Source organism: Myotis yumanensis, unplaced genomic scaffold, assembly GCF_028538775.1.
Source record: "Myotis yumanensis isolate MYYU_CA2020_CCGP unplaced genomic scaffold, mMyoYum1.0.hap1 SCAF_4, whole genome shotgun sequence".
Lineage (NCBI taxonomy): Eukaryota > Metazoa > Chordata > Mammalia > Chiroptera > Vespertilionidae > Myotis > Myotis yumanensis.
This window is the reverse complement of record NW_027223755.1, coordinates 106,973,599-106,992,579: the sequence shown is the minus strand read 5'-3', so window position 1 is coordinate 106,992,579 and position 18,981 is coordinate 106,973,599. Positions and strand designations below refer to the sequence as shown.

At 47.0% G+C, this 18,981-nt stretch overlaps 1 protein-coding gene and 1 pseudogene across 1 annotated transcript; one reads left to right on the top strand and one right to left on the bottom strand.

Moving 5' to 3' along the window:
* Window positions 1-1,424: 1,424 nt before the first annotated feature.
* On the bottom strand, window positions 1,425-8,223 carry LOC139009546 (F-actin-capping protein subunit alpha-1-like; annotated as a pseudogene).
* PYCARD (PYD and CARD domain containing) lies at window positions 8,159-9,419 on the top strand. Its single transcript, XM_070411662.1, has 3 exons — window positions 8,159-8,498; window positions 8,716-8,775; window positions 9,091-9,419. The coding sequence occupies exons 1-3, from the start codon at window positions 8,222-8,224 to the stop codon at window positions 9,345-9,347; spliced, it is 594 nt and encodes a 197-aa protein (XP_070267763.1). The 5' UTR covers window positions 8,159-8,221; the 3' UTR covers window positions 9,348-9,419.
* The last annotated feature ends 9,562 nt before the right edge of the window (window positions 9,420-18,981 follow it).

Here is an 18,981-nt window from a genome sequence, read left to right as displayed (position 1 = left end):
CGGGAAGTTTTCCTTTTCAGTTGGTTCATTTTTAGGTTTTGTTTGTGATTTACAGAGCTGTTCGATTTGTTTGCCTATACAATCCTGCCACATGTATTAAAGCACAGATACCTATTATTTCTTCATCTTTCAACTCTGATACTCTATTACATCCCTCGTATGTCAGCAGTTCTGGGATATTAAAAAAACAATAGTGGGTAAAACTCTGCTAAAAATGCAGATGTCTACAACTACAATGGTACTAGACGGGAAGGAGACAATAAGGAAGGGAAAAAAGGAAACACATTCATGTGCAGGGAATGTGGTTCAAGTCTTTGGATTTAAAAACAACTTCCCCGGAGAAGCTGGCTCTAATGGAATTTCCAGAAAACTTCCTGTGCCCAACAAAAGGACCTGAAAAGCCCCAATCCAAACTTTTGAAAACCACAGTTACGGAATGCGCTAAGAGATGATCAAGGCAGTTGAGGGAGAGGATGGATGTGTCTTCCATTCGGCTACAGTTGGTAGCACAGCCTCGTTAGCTATTGATGATCAGTATAAACCACGGAAGTACCAGGTGTGCTTTGAAGGACAGGGGTAGAAAAGCAGTGAACATATTACCTGTCTATATCAGAAACAGGGCTTTATGGCTAGGAAAATTTTCTAAACAGTAAAATGACTCCAGGATAGATCTTTCTCTCCATCATTAAATGTGGCAGAATTGAAAAAAAAAAAATTTACAGGTAGATATAGTGAAAACAGAAAATTACAAGTCAGAGAACATAAAAGTATCAAGACAATGCTATAGGTTCAACAGTATGCCATGAGGCTAGAAAACCTGTTAACTTTGAAAGCCCTAGCAAAATATCTCTCTTGTTTATAAATCACTTATTTATCATACTAGAGGCCTGGTGCACAAAAATTTGTGCCTGGAGATAATGCGGAGGGGAGTGCTGGGGGTCCTGGGGAGGTGAGTGCCTGGCCTGTGCCCTCTCGCAGTCTGGGACCTCTCAGGGGATGTCCACCTGCTGGCTTAGGCCCACTCCCCAGGGGATTGGGCCTAAGCTGGCAGTCAGACATCCCTCTGGCAGCCTGGGAGCCCTCAGGGGATGTCCACTTGCCAGCAGGGAGCAGGCCTAAGCTGCAGTCGGACATCCTTAGCGCTGCTGAGGAGGCGGGAGAGGCTCACGCCACCACCACTGTGCTGGCAGCAGTCAGCCTGGCTTGTGGCTGAGCAGAGCTCCCACTGTAGGAGTGCACTGACCACCAGGGGGCAGCTCCTGCATTGAGCGTCTGTCCCCTGGTGGTCAGTGTGTGTCATAGTGACCAGTCATTCCCAGTCATTCTGCTGTTAGGGTCAATTTGCATATTACCCTTTCATTATATAGGATGACCATACATTGAAACCTTTCTTTCCATGTACTGAGGAATCTTACATTCAGCCTTTAAGCACTCTGCATTTCTTTGCCAATCTTGTAGCGGAGTATCTTGTTCCAGTCTGATTTGATGCGGGTAACTGGAAGCTGCCGGCACAAGGCTTTGAATGTGGTGTCCGACATTGTTTGATCGTTTTCACTAATTGCTGTCTGATACTCATTTTCTGCATGTTCTATGATTTTAATAAACTCCTTGGCAGTTTGTGCTTCATTCGAAACAGTTACTGAATCCTGTACGTCTTTATGACTAACCAACTGAGCATTGCCATCTTCATAATAGTGTACCTGAATCTTAAGTACTCCAACCACCTGGGCTGTAGGTGGTGTGATGGTGAACTTCCCATTCTGATCTCCAACGACCATTCCAGAAATTTTTAGGCTGAAACTGGTGGCTTTCAATACACGCAATAATGGTCTGTTGCCCATCTATAGTTTTAGCATAAACAGTACAGAAGCCACTGGAATAATGGTCTTTCACATAGGCCCTTAAAGCGCTGTCACAGGATTCTCTCCAAGACTTCAGATCTCCATCTACTTCCTCTGGCTGGGGGACACTTGCTTCTTTCCATAAGTGATCAAACTTAAAGGGAATTTTGCCCTAACCGGTTTGGCCCAGTGGATAGAGCGTCGGCCTGAGGACTGAAGGGTCCTGGGTTCGATTCCAGCCGGGAGCATGTGCCTTGGTTGCTGGCACATCCCCAGTGGGGGGGCGTGCAGGAGACAGCTGAATTGATGTTTCTCTCTCATCGATGTTTCTGACTCTCTATCCCTCTCCCTTCCTCTCTGTAAAAAATCAATAAATTATAATAAATTAATAAGTAAATAAATAAATAAATAAATAAATTCCCCTGGGGGTGCATGAGTGATGAATTTAGCAGCTATACATACCTTCTCCTCATCTGACACCTGATCCTCGAAGTGGGCCACCTTGGTCTCTCAAAGGAAGATCTTTAGCCAATGTCACTTTTTCAGTGCAGTTTTTCCTAACTCCCTGATTTTAAATCTCACGTCTCCCTTCCCTGCTTTCCTTGTCTTCATAACATTTATCACCACCTGACATGCAAAATATTTAACTTCGTTTTTCGCCCGTCTCCTCCTACCAGCATACGTGTGTTCACTGCTTGTCTCCAACTTTAAAGTAAGTGTGTGGCACCCAGCAGGTGCTCAGTACATACTCAGCAAAGAAATCAACACAGGAGCTTCTGGCCTCCCGGGCACCCCCTCTCAGCCTTTACCCAGATTTGCTCTTTTCCTCGACCGCTCTCTGTCTCTCAGAGTTTCTATTTCTGTTTCAGTCACTTAACTTCCTCTTTGGACTCTCTTTGCCTCTCTCTCGGGATTTTAATATTCATGTTTATGTGTTTTGTGGCAAATTTGCACGCAAGGTGTTCTGGATCAGAGACAGACTTCTCATTAATTACTCACAGTAAGTGGCAAATGTTTGGACCCTGCACCCTGGGATGATGCGATGAAAGCCAGGTCCATTAACCTGTGAGAGTAGCCAGATACCCCATAAGTGAGCAACAAAAATTATTTTTCCTGCCCTAGCTGTTTTGGCTCAGTGGATAGAGCATTGGCCTGCAGACTGAAGGGTCCCAGGTTCAATTCCAGTCAAGGGCACATGCCCGGCTTGTAGGCTCGATCCCCAGTGGGGGGCATGCAGGAGGCAGCCGATCAATGATTCTCTCTCATCATTGATGTTTCTATCTCTCTCTCCCTCTCTCTGAAATCAATAAAAATATATTAAAAATTAATTAAAAACACAACTATTTTTTTCTGCTTTTAAAGGGGAAGGAGGCGCCCTGGCTGGTGTGGCTCAGCTGGTTGGGCATCATCCCCTGAACCAAAAGGTTGCTGGTTTGATTCCTGGTCAGGGCACATGCCCAGGTTGTGGGCTTGAATTCCCATGTGGGTGTGAAGGAGGCAGCCAATTGATATTTCTCTCTCTCTAAAAATCCATTAAAAATTTTTTTAAAACAACATATTTTTATTGATTTCAGAGAGGAAGGGATATATAGAGAGAAAGGCAGAAACACCAATGATGAGAGAGAGACCTCAATTGGTTGTCTCCTGCAGGCACTGCAACCAGGGCCAGGGATCAAACCTGCAACTGAGACACGTGCCCTTGACCGGAACTGAACCTGGGACCCTTCAGCCTGAGCCAAACCAGCTAGGGCAAAAAATATATATATTTTTTAGAGGAGGGAGGAGGCAACTGTCCCCCTCCTCTGCTTAAATGTCTAAATAAATCTCCTCAGGAGTCAGGATAGCTCCTTGCACATCTTGGCTTTTATGACAAGTCTCCAAGCTCTGGACTTCTCTCCAAGCCCTGGGGCTCATTTCTTCTGGAATGCTTGAAGATCTTGCGTGGTGCACGCTGGCCTGATTAGGAAGCTACTCCAGGCTTCCTGGCACCTTGGGGCTTAGCCTAGGAACTTTGTTCAAGCTATAATCACTTGGGCCCCTCAGGAAGAGATAAGAGTTTTACTATTTTTTTGAATGGGAGCAATTACCTGTACAAATGACCCCAGACTGAATCTCCTGATATGTGAGCAGTCTCAGGAGCTAAGGCTTTCTCCCAGGATCCAGAGAAGTCTGATTTCCCCACTGGATCTCTAAGTCTCTGGTTGTCTCTCTGCCACTTTTGATGGCTCGGACTTGGCCTGGGGTGGCAAACAGGAGGGCAGTAAAGGTAAGAGCAAACCTGGAGCTGGACTCTGAAACCACAAGCCACTTCACTTTGGATCAGAAAGTCAACATCCCGAAGGTAGACCTCACCTGGAGTTCTCATCCCTGCCAGGCTGGGGCTGAAAGAGTGGGAACCCAGGACAGGGAGGAGACAGTCGACTCATTCCCTTTCTGTAGATGAGCCTGGTCTGACCTCTGACCATGGGAAGGGACATGGATTGTTTACAACAGATTGGAGGACAAGAAGGGGCCAGGGATCATGTCTAGCGGAGGAGAGGAGGACAAGTGTCGCTGACCCTAAGACAGGGCTGGGGCCCAGAGCTCCGAGGCTGCAGGTGTTAGCTTGTCCTAAGGGAGAGCATCCCAAGAGCTGGAGTGGCAAGTGCAGCGGGAGATGAGAGCCCTTGTATTGGATACATGCAAAGGAAGCCAGAACTCCCCAAGCAGGACCGCTGCAGAAGCACGTCCTGAATGCTGACACCACGAGCTCAGGAAAATCGCCTCCCTCTCTGGGCTTCAGCATCTTCAGCTACAATATAAGGATAAGGAGGATAAGAATACCAGCCCTGTAGCCTTGTCATGGGGATTAAACTAGACAATATAAGTAAACACCAGGCGGGGGTGCTGGCACCAAAGGGTTTAGGAAGGGCTAGGTTAACACTTGACTCTGCTCTTTCCTTGTTGTGTGACCTTGGGAAAGTTATTTAACATGATTTACTCACCCGTAAAATGAGGGTTATTTAAGGATCAGAGCATTGGATTGTTATGAAGATTCAACAAGGTAATTCATGTAAAGCACTTAGAACAATGCCAGGCCCATAGAAAATGTTCACTAAATGTTGGCAATTGATATCATTACAATTATTATTACTAATTATTCCAATGAATCTTCCCTGCATCATCCCCAAATTGAGAAACTGAGGCTCAGAAACTTCAATAATGACAAAGGCACCTACTATGTGTCAGGCCTGTTCCAAGCACTTCACAATTCTGAATCCATTTATAATCTCCTAAATCCAGTTGTAACCTTATAATAACCTCATCATTATTCCTATCTGACAGGGAGGCCATGAGACACAAAAGATTAAGTGACTTGCCCAATTCCTGGAAGTCTATGGGCCCTCTGGGCCCAGGAGGCCCAATCTGGCTCCAGCAATCAAAGGGTTACTTTGTTGGGTGGAGGGTCACACCCAGGAACCAACTTACCACCAACTGCTCTGGCTCTAATCCAGGTGGCAAGGGTGGGCCAAGAGGTAAGACTAGGAGGTTCTTTTCTGCCAGGTGTCAAAGCTCAGAGCTCTGAGACTTCCCCCAGGAAAGGGGGTCAAGGCAGAAGCGATTACCATGGATTCCCAGGGGGCTGCTCAAGCCCCCTATTCCCCACCCTCCCAGGGCAAACCACCCTGGCAGTCTCCAGGAATGAGCAGGCTCTGCCTCTACCTCCCTGGGGGACCCTGGGCAACTTACAGTCCTTTTCAATGAGGTGAGCCTATTCATGACACAACAAGCAGAGCCCAGAGAGGGGCTGTGACCTCCCTACGTCACACAGCTAAGAGGCAGAGGGCCTGGGAATCAAATGTGAGTGGGTCTGACACCCCTTCTCTCCTGCTTGTCCCACTGTTCCGCAGTCTTCGAAGAGGGGGAAGTTACTGTTAGCATTACTGTGACTGCAATGCCTGCCCTCCTGAGGGTGTTTGTGGACAGTCTGGAGGAGGCATAAATTCCCTTATACATAACTCTCCAAGCAATTTGTCAATTTTTGAGGACAGACATGGAACTTTAAAATGGTGGTTGGCATCTGGGCCTAGGAGTCAGATGGACATGGGTTCAACCTGTTTTCTCAGGTGTTACCAGCGTAGGCTTCCAGGGTAATTTCTGAAAACCACAGTTTTCTCCTCTGGAAGGTGGGCTAAATACACATGCCTCATAGGGCTATTGGGAGAATTCAATGAGATTATGAATGTTACGTGCTTAGCACAGTGACTGGAACATAGTACATTAAAGAAATGAAAGCTGTTGTCACTATTATTTGTCTTTCACCAGCACTTATATGGGGTTGGGCATTTAGTAAATCCTTAATACCTGTTTTTAGAATAACATAGATTCTTCCCAACCCTGGGTCCTCCTGAGTTCAGTGTCTACGATGTTCTTCTAAAGCACAGGCACCTATCAAGCAGCACCACTTGCTCCCACTGAGTTCCAGCCTGAAACCACTGCAGGAGTGAGGCTTCCAGTTCTAGGAGAGGAACGGCTGTGTGTCCCGGGACCCTTGTCCCTTTGCCTCCTTGCGACATCTCACCAAAGTGCTGGCACTTGCTCTGAGGCGATGTCAGGTGAAAACCACAGCAGGTTCTCCTGTGTGTGAGCAGGAAGGTGACTGGGGTTGGATGCCAGGGACAAGCTGGGCCCAGAAAGAAGGCTCCTGGGTGGTGATATGCAGGGATAAGGGAAGAGGCACAGTGTCCCTTATCTAATCTTAAGGGTTGGGACTCATGAAACTCACCTTCTGATGAATTGAGATGAATGCCAAATAAATAAACAAACAAATGGATGTGCAATATGTCAGGATCACATCACTAGAAGAAATGGTGATTGTTACAGCGCTGCTGAAAGGGATAAATGGAGTCCCAGTACCCGACTAGGAACAAGAGCCAGAATTCCAACTGGGGACCGCATGGCTTCAAGGCCACAGTCCTTCAGCTCCTGGGAGCTGCGAGGCACCCCTTCCAGTTACTGGTACCCTCCCGTGAGCCATAGAGCCATTCGCTCATTGTTGATTCCACGAAGATTTATTGAGCACTTACTACCGGCCAGGAACGGTTCTGGATGCTGTAGCTGTAACAGTGATGTGGACAGGCATGATGTGAGGCTGGGAAGACTGGTACCAAACACACACACCGAGTGAGTGCAATGCAGCCACAATTGCTATGAGAGCTACAGGTAAGGAGCAGGTGTTACGAACTACTCTGGGAGGCATTCTAAACCTGGTCTCCCTGAGAAGGTGACATTTAACTTGAGACCTAACGTCTCAAGAGCTTATCAGGCAATGAGTGAGGGAACAGATTTCAGGTTGAGGGAGCAGCCTGTGCAAAGACTGAAAAGCAGCAGAGGCGCCTGGCACATCTGAGGAACTGAGAGGCCAGTGTGGTTGGAACTGAGCTGGAGGGAGAACAGGATGTGGTGCAAGACAAGGCTGTGAGACCCACAGGGCCAGACCAACCGCGCCGTTCCAGCTGTGTGAAGAGCAAGCGAAGGATTCTGGGCACAGCTTGGCCTCCAATCCCCAAGCTTTCACCTGCTCACCTGGGGCAAACCACCCAGAGTGACTCCCACCCATGGCTTTCCCTCCAGTCCAGAATTTTCTCAACTATTACAAGTGTCTCTTGTCATCGCGTCCCCAGAACCTCGGCTCCTGGGACCAAATCCTGGCTCTCCCAGGAAATCCTGACAAGGTTTCAGGAGCCACTGGGTAGCCTCGGTCATGCTGGAATATTTACTAAGTGGATAAGCGGGTGTTATCTCCATTTTACAGGTGAGGAAACGGAGGCTGAGAGATAAAGTACACACAGCTATTTCCCTCCCTTTTTTTAATACCTCATTTCCCCCCAGTATGTGGAATTGGGAGCTACGAGGTTCTGGCTGTTAGGATTCTGATTCTAACATCCTCTGGCATGTGAGAGAGGATGCTAAGGTTCAGGGGAAGGGGGAGATGTCGGGGCTTCTGAATTTCAAGATTCTAAACCTTGGCACGCCAGTAAACTGGGTTCCTGGTCCGTGCCAGCTAGTGCAAGCCTGGAGTCGCGGGCACCACCCATGAGCGCCTCCCTCTCCCATCTGGTCTCCCGCGTCCCACCTGGTGGATCAGCTGGAGGACCGGGTCCTGGCGCCCCCTCTCCATGGCCAAGGGACTGGCACCGGAGGCCTTGGGAGTGGAGGGGGGCGGGAGAAGGGACACAGGGATAGTCTGGGATGACCTAACTCCCACCCCAGGGCAACGGGCTGGGGCAGAGGCGGTGTCGGGAGAAGGCGGGAAGCTGCAGGTCCCGCCCCAGAGGAGACTTCCTGGTGGGCGGATACCCCGGTGAGCCCCAGCCGCGGCGGCGGGGGACCCCGGCGCCATGGCGGGCACGCGGGACGCCATCCTGGATGCGCTGGAGGAGCTGACCGCTGATGAGCTCAAGAAGTTCAAGATGAAGCTGCTTTCCGTGCCCCTGCGCGACGGCTACCGGCGCATCCCGCGGGGGGCACTGGAGCGCATGGACGCCGTGGACCTGGCCGACAAGCTCGTCAGCTGCTACCTGGAGGCCTACGCCGCCGAGCTCACGGCCCAGGTGCTGCGCGACATGGGCATGCAGGACACCGCGGAGCGGCTGCAGGCCCCGGCCCGGGCCCGGGGTGAGGAGCCCTCCACCCCCTCCGGAGCCCCTCGCCTAACCCAGCCCCAGCCGAGCATTTGCCCCTGGGGCGCTTTCGCTTCCTGTTCCTCCTGCCCCCGAATAAAGCTCTTCCTGCTGGGGAGGGAGGCTTCCCGCGCTCGGTCCTGACCCCGCGAGCCTGGAGACACCATGGGAAGGGAGAGGAAGGACCCCTTATGCCGTCTCTTTCCTTTCAGGCTCTGGAGCCGGGCCAGCAGGGATCCAGGCCTCTCCTCCCCAGGTGCCAGCCATATCAGGTGAGGCCCTCACACCCAAACTCACCTTCCTGGGCGCCTCACCAGCCTCACCGACCACACCCCTGCACAGCCTATCTGCCACCAGAACACTCGCATTGGGGGAGAGCAAGGTTGGGCCAGCCCTCCCACCAGCCCACCTCACACACCTTGGGCGGAGCCTCGCTGGGGAGATGGTACACTCATCCCACTGTGTCTGGAGCCCCACCCCCTTAGGGCGCATTTAGAGCCAATCTGAAGCAAGCAGGGTTCCGCAGGAACAGGCCCCAGTCCCCACCCGGGGTCCCAGCTCATCTGCTCTCCCCCTCCTTCCCGCAGCCCCGCACTTTGTGGACCGGCACCGGGAGGCCCTCATTCAGCGGGTCACAGACGTGAACGGCGTGCTGGATGCTCTGTACGGGAGCATCCTGAGGGAGGAGCAGTACCAGGCAGTGCGGGCAGAGGCCACCAATGCAGACAAGATGAGGAAGCTCTTTAGCTTTGCTCCAGCCTGGAACCTGGCCTGCAAAGATCGGTTCCTTCAGGCCTTGAGGGTCACCCAACCCTACTTGGTGGACGATCTGGAAAGGAGCTGAGGCAGCAGCTGGAACTACCAGGGGTTGGACGTGCAGAATGAGTGATTTTTTTAAATAAAAAGTCCACTTGTACTTGTGTGGGTTTTCCTGCTTCCAGCCTGGCCGCACATGCAGAGCTCAGCTACACAGGTCAATGCTTTGGAGGCTCAGGGGCAGCTCGCTGCCTTTCAGGGATGGGGCAGCAGGCTCCCCAAACTGTCACCCTTCCTGCCTGTCACCATGGCGAATATTCCTCATTTGCCAGTTAGTGCTCCTCCAGTGCTATGCGAGAGGGTCTGCCCTTGAGACTCTAGCTAGCCCTGTAGTGCACGTTAGATAGGGGTGTACAAAGGGTCTGGGCGGTGGGAGCCAGGTGTGTCAGAAGGCATTGAACTTAGGGCACTCTGCTAGCGGGCAGAGCTTCTCTTTTGCCTTTTCCATGGGAAAGAGTAATTGTACAATTAGAGCAATTTCCAGGGGGAGACAGTAGCATCTAAACATGGAAGACCACAAGCTACCAAACAAAATTCTAGGGTTCCTTCTGGCACTGACAGCAGCAGGCTAAATTACTCCCTTTGCTCCCTGCCACCCCCTGGAGAAAGGGGTTATAGGTTACACTATGCCCACAAAACATGCCAATCACAAAAGCAAAACTTTATGAATTCTAGTAGATTTTCTTCTTGTGATGTAATTAAAGGAAATATGAGTACATACAGTTGACCCTTGAACATGGGGGTTAGGGGTGCTGGCCTCCTATGAAGTCTTAAATCCACATATAAAACTAGTCAGCCCTCACAAAATAAGCAAAATAGATTCATAGTCTGACAGCTGTCAGAAGGGAGGGGAACTTCGGGGCTGAGTGAAAAAGTGAAGAGATTAAGCCCCCCAAAAAACAAATACAAAAAAGCACATCAGCCCTGGCCAGTTTGGCTCCAGTTTGAGTGTTGGCCCTCAGACCAAAGGGCCTCGGGTTCAAATCCGGTCAAGAGTGGGTATCTTGGTTGCAGGATCGCTCCCTGCCCCTGGTTGGGGCACATACAGGAGGCAACCAGTAGATGCGTCTCTCACATCGATGCTTCTCTCTCTCTCTCTGTCTCTCCCCTCCTCCCTCCCTCTCTTTCACTCATTCTTGGAGAGAGGGCACTCTGCAAAGTTGCTGTCATAGTACAGGGTGTACAGGGTGTGGAATGCAAACACAAGTGTGCAGTAAACCAGATTCGGGGCCGACAGTGCCCCAGCAACAAACCCACAGCTGAAGGTGGAATCATGTGGCCCCACGAGGAATCAGATTCCCTCCTCTCTCATTTCAGTGTGCATCACATGAAAACCACCACTGCCAAGTCACTGCAGCTCGGCAGCTCCTGCATTGAGTCTGCCCCCTGGTGGTCAGTGTGCATCATAGCGACAGGTCAGATGGGCAGAGGGACAATTAGCATATTAGCCTTTCATATAGATAGATGTCACCCAATAAATGCAATAAAAAGGTGTAAAAAAAAAAAAAAGTCAGCCTTCCACATACAGATATGGAGTATCTTCCAAACTGTGGAGTCCACCCTTGTATAACTTGCATTTGAACTGTGCAGGTCATCTGAAAAAACTCCACTTATTAACTGGACCTGCACAGTTCAAACTCATGTTGTTCAAGGGCCAACTGTCTCTCTCCAGAAAAAACACTTAACAAGCCTTTCCAGAGCCTGTTAGGAAACAAGGATCCTAGGACGACAACCCGCAAACACTTTGCACCAAAATTCTTTCTAGTTGTAGAGCAGGAAAGTGCTGAGATAACCAGTATGCAAAACAGGAGGCCCTAAAGAGGAGCCTTGGGAGTTAATCAAACAGGGATCCAGGTATGAGAGTATAAGGTAATTGGTTCTGTGCCACTCAAAATGATATAACCCACAATGAACAAAGCTACGAGATTTCATTTCAATACCCTCGCCTAGATGACGCAAATGCAGTGTTTATTCCCCACACACACTCCTGGGGTGTATGTAGGCTCTCACTCTGAGTCTGTGCAACATTTCCCTATTCTGACCTGTGTCACCAGAGCAATAGGAGAAAACAGGCGGTTAGCTATAGGAGGAGTCTACCAAGAAGGGAAAATGTGGTCCCTGTCAAGTGCGATAGCTAATGCTACTTGGGACTCCAGGAGAAAATGTAAGCTTCTGAAAAGGTGGGAATCAGCCCCCACACCTCAGAACCCCATGCCCTAGTCCTTTCTTTGGCCAGTTACCCATAAAATGCTGATCCATCATTAACCCTCTTCTACCAAGTCTTCTTGAGCCTTATTCAATCCAAGATATGTTCAATCACATGTTCTGCAAGGACCTTACCATTTCCAAAAGTGAATCTGTCTTCCTTTTACCGACCCTGTATTAGGTGTACCAGTTAATAATAGTGGGTTTTGTAATCAAAGAAAATACGATAATTTCAAGAGAAACATCAAAAGTGCTTTATTCAAAGTAATGTCCATCACTAGCTACACATTTCCCCATCTTTCAGGTAATTTGTGGATAACATCCCAATAGAACTTTTCTTTTTTTGAGGCAAACCATTCAGAGACCCAATTTTCCACTTCTTCATATGTTTTGAAGTGCTGCTCAGAAAGTGCGTGTGCCATCGATCGGAACAAGTGGTAATCTGAAGGAGCAAGGTCTGATGAATACAGTGGGTGGGTTAATACTTCCCAGGCAAGACCTTTTAACGTGTCTTTAACTGGTTTTGAAGTGTGTGATGGTGCCTCATCATGAAGCAAAATTACTTTGCCGTGTCTTCTGGCACATTCTGGTCGTTTCATGATCAAAGCGTGGTTTAAATTGATTTTTTGTTGTCAGTAGCGATCAATATTAACGGTTTCACCTGGTTTTAGAAGCTCATAATATACCACACCTTCCTGGTCCCACCAAACACAGAGCATTGTCTTCTTTCCGAAGCGATTTGGCCTTGCAGTCGATGTTGATGATTGACCTGGATCAACCCATGATTTTGTGCGTTTGAGATTCTCAAAATAAATCCATTTTTCATCGCCAGTCACAAGACAATGCAAAAAAGACTTTCGTGACGTTGAAGCAACATTTTACTGATGACTTTTCAGTTTTCCATTTGTCTTTTGTTCAGTTGACATGGCACCCATTTTCCTCCCTTTAAAAATCTTACGCATTGCTTGTAAACGATCGGAAATTGTTTGCTGAGCAACATTTAATCTTTCTGCAAGTTGTTTTTGAGTTTGTCATGCATCTTCATCCAATAATGCTTGTAATTGTTGGTCTTCAAACTTTTTTGTTTGATGTGGATGTCTTTGTCTTTCACATCGAAATCATCACTTTTAAAGCATTTACACTAGCGTTCACAAGTATCTTGAGATGGAGTATGTTCACCATAAGCTTCCCAAAGTATTCAGCAGCACTTTTCTTCAAAATAATGAATTAAAACTTCCCGAAAATGTTTTTTTGGCACAAAATTTGACACTTTTAAGTGTAAAAATATCTATGATGTTAACACCTTCAGCAAATTTGACATATGAAGTTTTGAAGCTTGTTGTCACAACAAAATAGCATACATATCAAATCACATATATATCAACATATGTGGAACTCGATCTATTGAAAAAAATCCGCATCATTAACCAGTACACCTAGTATCTTGACATGTGGCAACAGCAGCAACCTAACCAGAAATCTTACCATGTTCCATAAAGCCGAGATTTAGTCAGTCCTGCAATTGCCTTGCTTTTCAACTTCACTGGCCCCATCTGGTTTATGCCTAATGAACCAGCTTCTTCTAATCTATCTTCTTACCTGCTTCTAATCTATCACTTTCAAGGACCTGGGTGATCAAAACTGATCATGGAAATGGACTTTCAAGTCTAACATTAGGATACCTAAACTCTCACTCCAGCCCGGCCTGTAAGAACCTACTCAACCTCTCCTATTTTCCTCTCCACCTACCCCATGGTCCCAACATCCCTATTTGTTCACACCCTGTGCCCTAGCACATGCTGGTCCCTTACTTCTGAACACCTTGATCTACCTATCCTAGTGTGCACATTGGATGCCTTCCTCTGGGCCTCAGGGCACTTCCTACAGAGTCTCTGTGTAATGCAAACCATATTGTCATGGTATATTTTCAACCAGGACTATAATGAGACTGAGCCCCATAAAAAGACATCTTTCTACCCTAACCAGGTGGCTCAGTTGGTTGGAATTTGGTTGGAGTGTCATCCCATACACCAAAAAGGTTGCGGGTTCAATTCCCGGTCAGGGCACATACCTAAGTTGCGGGTTGGATCCCCGGTTGGGGTGTAGAGAGTACCTGCGGCAGCTGATGAATGTTTCTCATATCAATGGTTCTCTCCCTCCCCCCACCCCTTCCATGCTCTCTTTTAAAAAAATAAACATATCATGTGAAGACTTAAAATAAAAATCTTCCCAACCTCTGTGCAAGTGTCTTGCATATAAAAAGTAATCAATGAATGACAGCTACTGTGTACCCCTAGTGTCTAACAGTATATATTTTTTAATATATATTTTTTAACAGAGAGGAAGGGAGAGGGATAGAGTCAGAAACATCAATAAGAGAGAAACATCGATCAGCTGTTTCCTGCACACTCCCCACTGGGTATGTGCCCGCAACCAAGGTACATGCCCTTGACCAGAATCGAACCTGGGACCCTTGAGTCTGCAGGCCGACACTCTATCCACTGAGCCAAACCGGTTAGGGCAGTATATATTTTTAAACTTCACAGAAACCTTATGATTCCCATGAGATGGTGCCATAGCTAACACTTTCTTGTACAACTGATAGTCTTAAAAAGAGAAGCTACATGCCCTGGCCAGTTTGGTTCAGTGGATAGAGCATCGGCCTGCAGACTGAAGGGTCCCAAGTTCAATTCGGTCAAGGATATGTACCTTGGTTTCGAGTATATCCCCAGTGGGAGGTGTGAGGAGACGGCTGATCGATGTTTCTGGCTCTCTATTCCTCTCCCTTCCTCTCTAAAAAATCAACACAATATATTAAAAAAAGAGAGAGAGAGAAGCTACAAAAACCAGTACAGGCCTGAGGCAAAAAAGAAACTAAGTTTAAAAATTTTCTTGGGAGCTTCCCTTTTTTTTTTTTTTCAAGGGCGGTGGGGGAGGGATGGACACAGCAGAACTGAGTTCTACCAGTCTTTAAACACAGCATTGAACCACATCCAGCATGGCCTGAGGAGGGGCGGTGAAGGATCAAAGAAAACAGACAAGAGAATACAGTTGGGACCAGGTGGATCACTGGGCCTGGATGAGGAAACAATGACACAGCCTGTAAGCCAAAGCTTTATTTTTTATTCAGATCACACAAAGCAAAACAAGGGCAAGATGTTTACAATGTTCTTGCGAATTTCAAACCTTTTCTGTTGTTGCCATTCTCCGAACTCTATCAAGCCTTGTTTTGGCAGCACTCGCTGCATGCGCCCCCCCGCTACCGCAGCCCACATCCCTTAGCTACCTAGGACTGCAGGGTTGGACTATAAGGTCAAGCTTACAACCATAGCCTTTTGGCTATAATTGTGCTGGGAGGGCTTTGCCCTCCAAGCTGGGACTTGTATGTGGCTTTGCCACAAGTCAGTCTGAGGCTTGAACCTGTCCCAATGCTGTAGCCGCTCTCCACACAGTACCACATAGTGGTGAAGGACACAAAATCCACAGCCAAAGGATCCAGATTCAAATCTCTGCTCCACCTCTCACAGCTGAGACTCAAGGCCAGTTTGTGCCTCAACATCCTCACCTATAAAGCAGGGAAATTAGGGCTTAGTTCTTCATTTACACCAACTGACCCAAAGCAAGTACACATTAATTTTAGCAATTATCTCTGAGATGTATGTCCCTAGCTCCCCAATGGTTTTAGAATATGATCTAAAATAATCTATTTTTTTGCTCACATCTTTTTTTTTTTTTTTTTATTGAATTTCCACAGAGAAGAAGGGAGAGGGGATAGAGAGTTAGAAACATCGATGAGAGAGATCGATCAGCTGCCTCCTGCACAGCCCCCAGTAGGGATGTGCCCGCAACCAAGGTACATGCCCCTGACCAGAATCGAACCTGGGACCCTTGAGTCCGCAGGCCAACGCTCTATCCACTGAGCCAAACCGGTTCAGCTTTGCTCACATCTTTAAGCATCACATGACTGGAGAAAAAGAAGAACAAAAGCCAGTGTGGCTGACCTATGCTGATTAGGAAAAAATCCACATGCAGGTCCCACCCTTCTATGAGTGGCCTTTTCCGTAATTCCTAGGTAGTATTGTTTATGTTAAAAGTGTTGTACAGCCTGGCCTGGGTGTCTCAGTGGTTGAGCTTCAACCTATGAACCAGGTCAGGGTTCAATTCCTGGCCAGGGCACATGTCCGGGTTGCAGGCTCCATCCCCTGTGTGGAGCGTGCAGGAGGTAGCCGATCAATGATTCTTTCTTCTAGAGACTCCATCAAAAAACTACTAGACTTAATACATGAATTTGGCAATGTAGCAGGATACAAAATTAACCCCAAGAAATCTATGGCATTTCTATACACCAATAGTGAACTTCCAGAAAAGAGAGATTATAAAAACAATCCCATTTACCATCGCACCAAAAAAATTAAGCTACCTAGGAATAAACTTAACTAAAGAGGTAAAAGACCTCTACTCAGAAAACTACATGACGTTGAAAAAAGAGATAGAGGAAGACATAAAGAGATGGAAGAACATACCATGTTCTTGGATTGGTAGAATCAACATCATTAAAATGTCCACACTACCCAAAGCAATCTATAAATTCAACGCACTTCCCATTAAAATACCAATGGCCTACTTCACAGATCTAGAACGAACTCTCCAAAAATTCATCTGGAATAAAAAAAGACCCCGAATAGCTGCAGCGATCCTGAGAAAGAACAAAGTAGGTGGGATCTCAATGCCAGATATCAAGCTGTATTACAAAACCACTGTTCTCAAAACTGCCTGGTACTGTCACAAGAACAGACATATAGATCAATGGAATAGAATAGAGAGCCCAGAAATCGGCCCGAACCAATATGCTCAATTAATATTTGACAAAGGAGGCAAGAACATACAATGGAGCCAAGATAGTCTCTTCAATAAATGGTGTTGGGAAAATTGGACAGATATATGCAAGAAATGAAACTAGACCACCAACTTACACCATACATAAGAATAAACTCAAAATGGATAAAGGACTTAAATGTACGACAGGAAACCATAAAAATTCTAGAAGAATCCAAAGGCAACAAAATCTCAGACATATGCCAAAGCAATTTCTTCACTGATACAGCTCCTAGGGCACTTGAAACTAAAGAGAAAATGAACAAATGGGACTACATCAAAATAAAAAGCTTCTGCACAGCAAAAGAAACCATCAAGAAAACAAGAAAACCCACTGCGTGGGAAAACATATTTGCCAACATCATATCTGATAAGGGCCTAATCTCCAAAATTTATAGGGAACTCATACAACTTAACAAAAAGAAGATAAACAATCCAATCAAAAAATGGGCAAAGGGACAGAACCTAGAAACAGAACCTAGCAAGAGAACTTGGACAGAACCCAGAGACAGAACCGAGAGACAGAACCTAGAGACAGGACTTGGCTGGAGATCCTAGAGAGAACCTAGAGAGAGAACCAAGAGACAGGACTTGGCTGGAGATCCTAGACAGAACCTAGAGACAGAACCTAGCGAGAGAACATGGCAAAAGATCCTGGACAGAACCTGGCTACAGATCTTGGCTGGAGAACCTAGACAGAACATGGCGACCGAACCTGGCTAGAACCTGGCTGGAGAACCTGGCTGGAGAAGCTGTATGGAGAACCTAGCAAGAGAACATGGCTACAGAACCTGGCTGGAGATCCTGACCAGAACTCGGCTGGAGTTCCTGGCTTGAGATCCTGGAGGGAGAACCTCGCTATGCTGATCAACTGAACGCTGACCCGGTGCCATTCCTTCTTCGCCAACTCCGTCCACACCTTTGGGGACCCCTGGACCCGCTGGGGTTGGACCCCAGCACTTGAGTAGTAAGAGGGGATTAGATCCACTGAAAAAGCAGAGCAGGAGAGAAGGCAGAGGGTATGAGTTTAGGTGCAATTGGTAGATTTGGTGGTTAGAAAACTCATTCATTCATTCATCCATTCATTCAGCAAATACTGGCCTGTGTGCTAGCTGCAGTCGTAGGGGAAAGACATGCAGCAGTGAGTGAAACAGGTAAGAAAGAGCTCATGCCCTCATGGAGTTTACATTCTAGTGAAGGAAGTCAAGCTCTATGTTAACAGATGAGTTTATGATAGGTCAGATAGAAAATAGGAAGCACTTCAGAGGAAAAGGAATGAGAGTAAAGGGGTTATAGAGAGCTGGAGAAGAGCTTGCCATTTTTTATCAGGTTGTCAGAAAAGGCTTTAGTGATCAGGGAACATTTGAGAACAGACCTAAAGGAAGTGAGGGAGGAAGCTGTGGAGAAATCTTGGGGAAGATAGTTGGGTTGCAAGCAAAAGAAACAAAAAGTGTCCAATTTCTGGGGCAGGATAATGCGTGGCATAATTTGAGGAGCAGCAAGGAGACCAGTGAAGCTGACCAAAATGAACAAGATAGGAATGTTGTAGGACAGTGGTTCTCAACCTGTGGGTCGTGACCCCTTTGGCGGTCAAACAACCCTTTCAGAGGGTTCACCTAAGACCATCCCGCATATCAGATATTAACATTACGATTCATAACAGTAGCAACATTACAGTTATGAAGTAGCAACGAAAATAATTTTATGGTTGGGGGTCACAACATGAGGAACTATATTTAAAGGGCCAGAAGGTTGAGAACCACTGTTGTAGGAGAAAAGGCCAGAGAGGCAGTAGGGGGAGTTCACATGTGCTCTGGAAGGCAAAGACTTGAGTTTTACTCTCAGTGAGATGGGAAGTCACTCTTGAGTTTTGAGCAGACATGTGACATGATCTGACTCACATTTTAAAATGAACCCTTTGGCTGTGAATGGACTATGGGAGTCAAGGACAGAGGTATGGTCACCAAGTATGAGACCGTCACAGTAATCCAGGGAGGAGATGTAGTTCTCAGGTTGCTCCTATTTTCTCAGTGAAAAAAGAGGCAAGATCTTCATAGGAGAGTGAGGAGGGCATGATGGAGGCTTAAGGAAAGAGAAGGTATGATAATGGTGGGTGACGAATTGATTAAGGATCTATGGTAGGATTTCTACCCAAACATCTAGAGTAACAAGCAGTTTGATTAAAAAAAAAAAATGCTTACTTACCTCAAAAAAAAAAAAAATGGGCAAAGGATCTAAATAGACACCTTTCAAAAGAGGACATTCAGAAAGCCAAGAGACACATGAAAACATGCTCCAAGTCACTAATCATCCGAGAGATGCAAATCAAAACAACAATGAGGTACCATCTCACACCTGTCAGAATGGCTATCATCAACAAATCAACAAAGGACAAGTGCTGGAGAGGATGTGGAGAAAAAGGAACACTTGTGCACTGCTGGTGGGAATGCAGACTGGTGCAGCCACTATGGAAGACAGTATGGAGTTTCCTCAAAAACCTAAAAATGGAACTCCCATTTGACCCTGTGATCCCACTTCTAGGAATATATCCCAAGAAACCAGAAACACCAATTAGAAAGGAT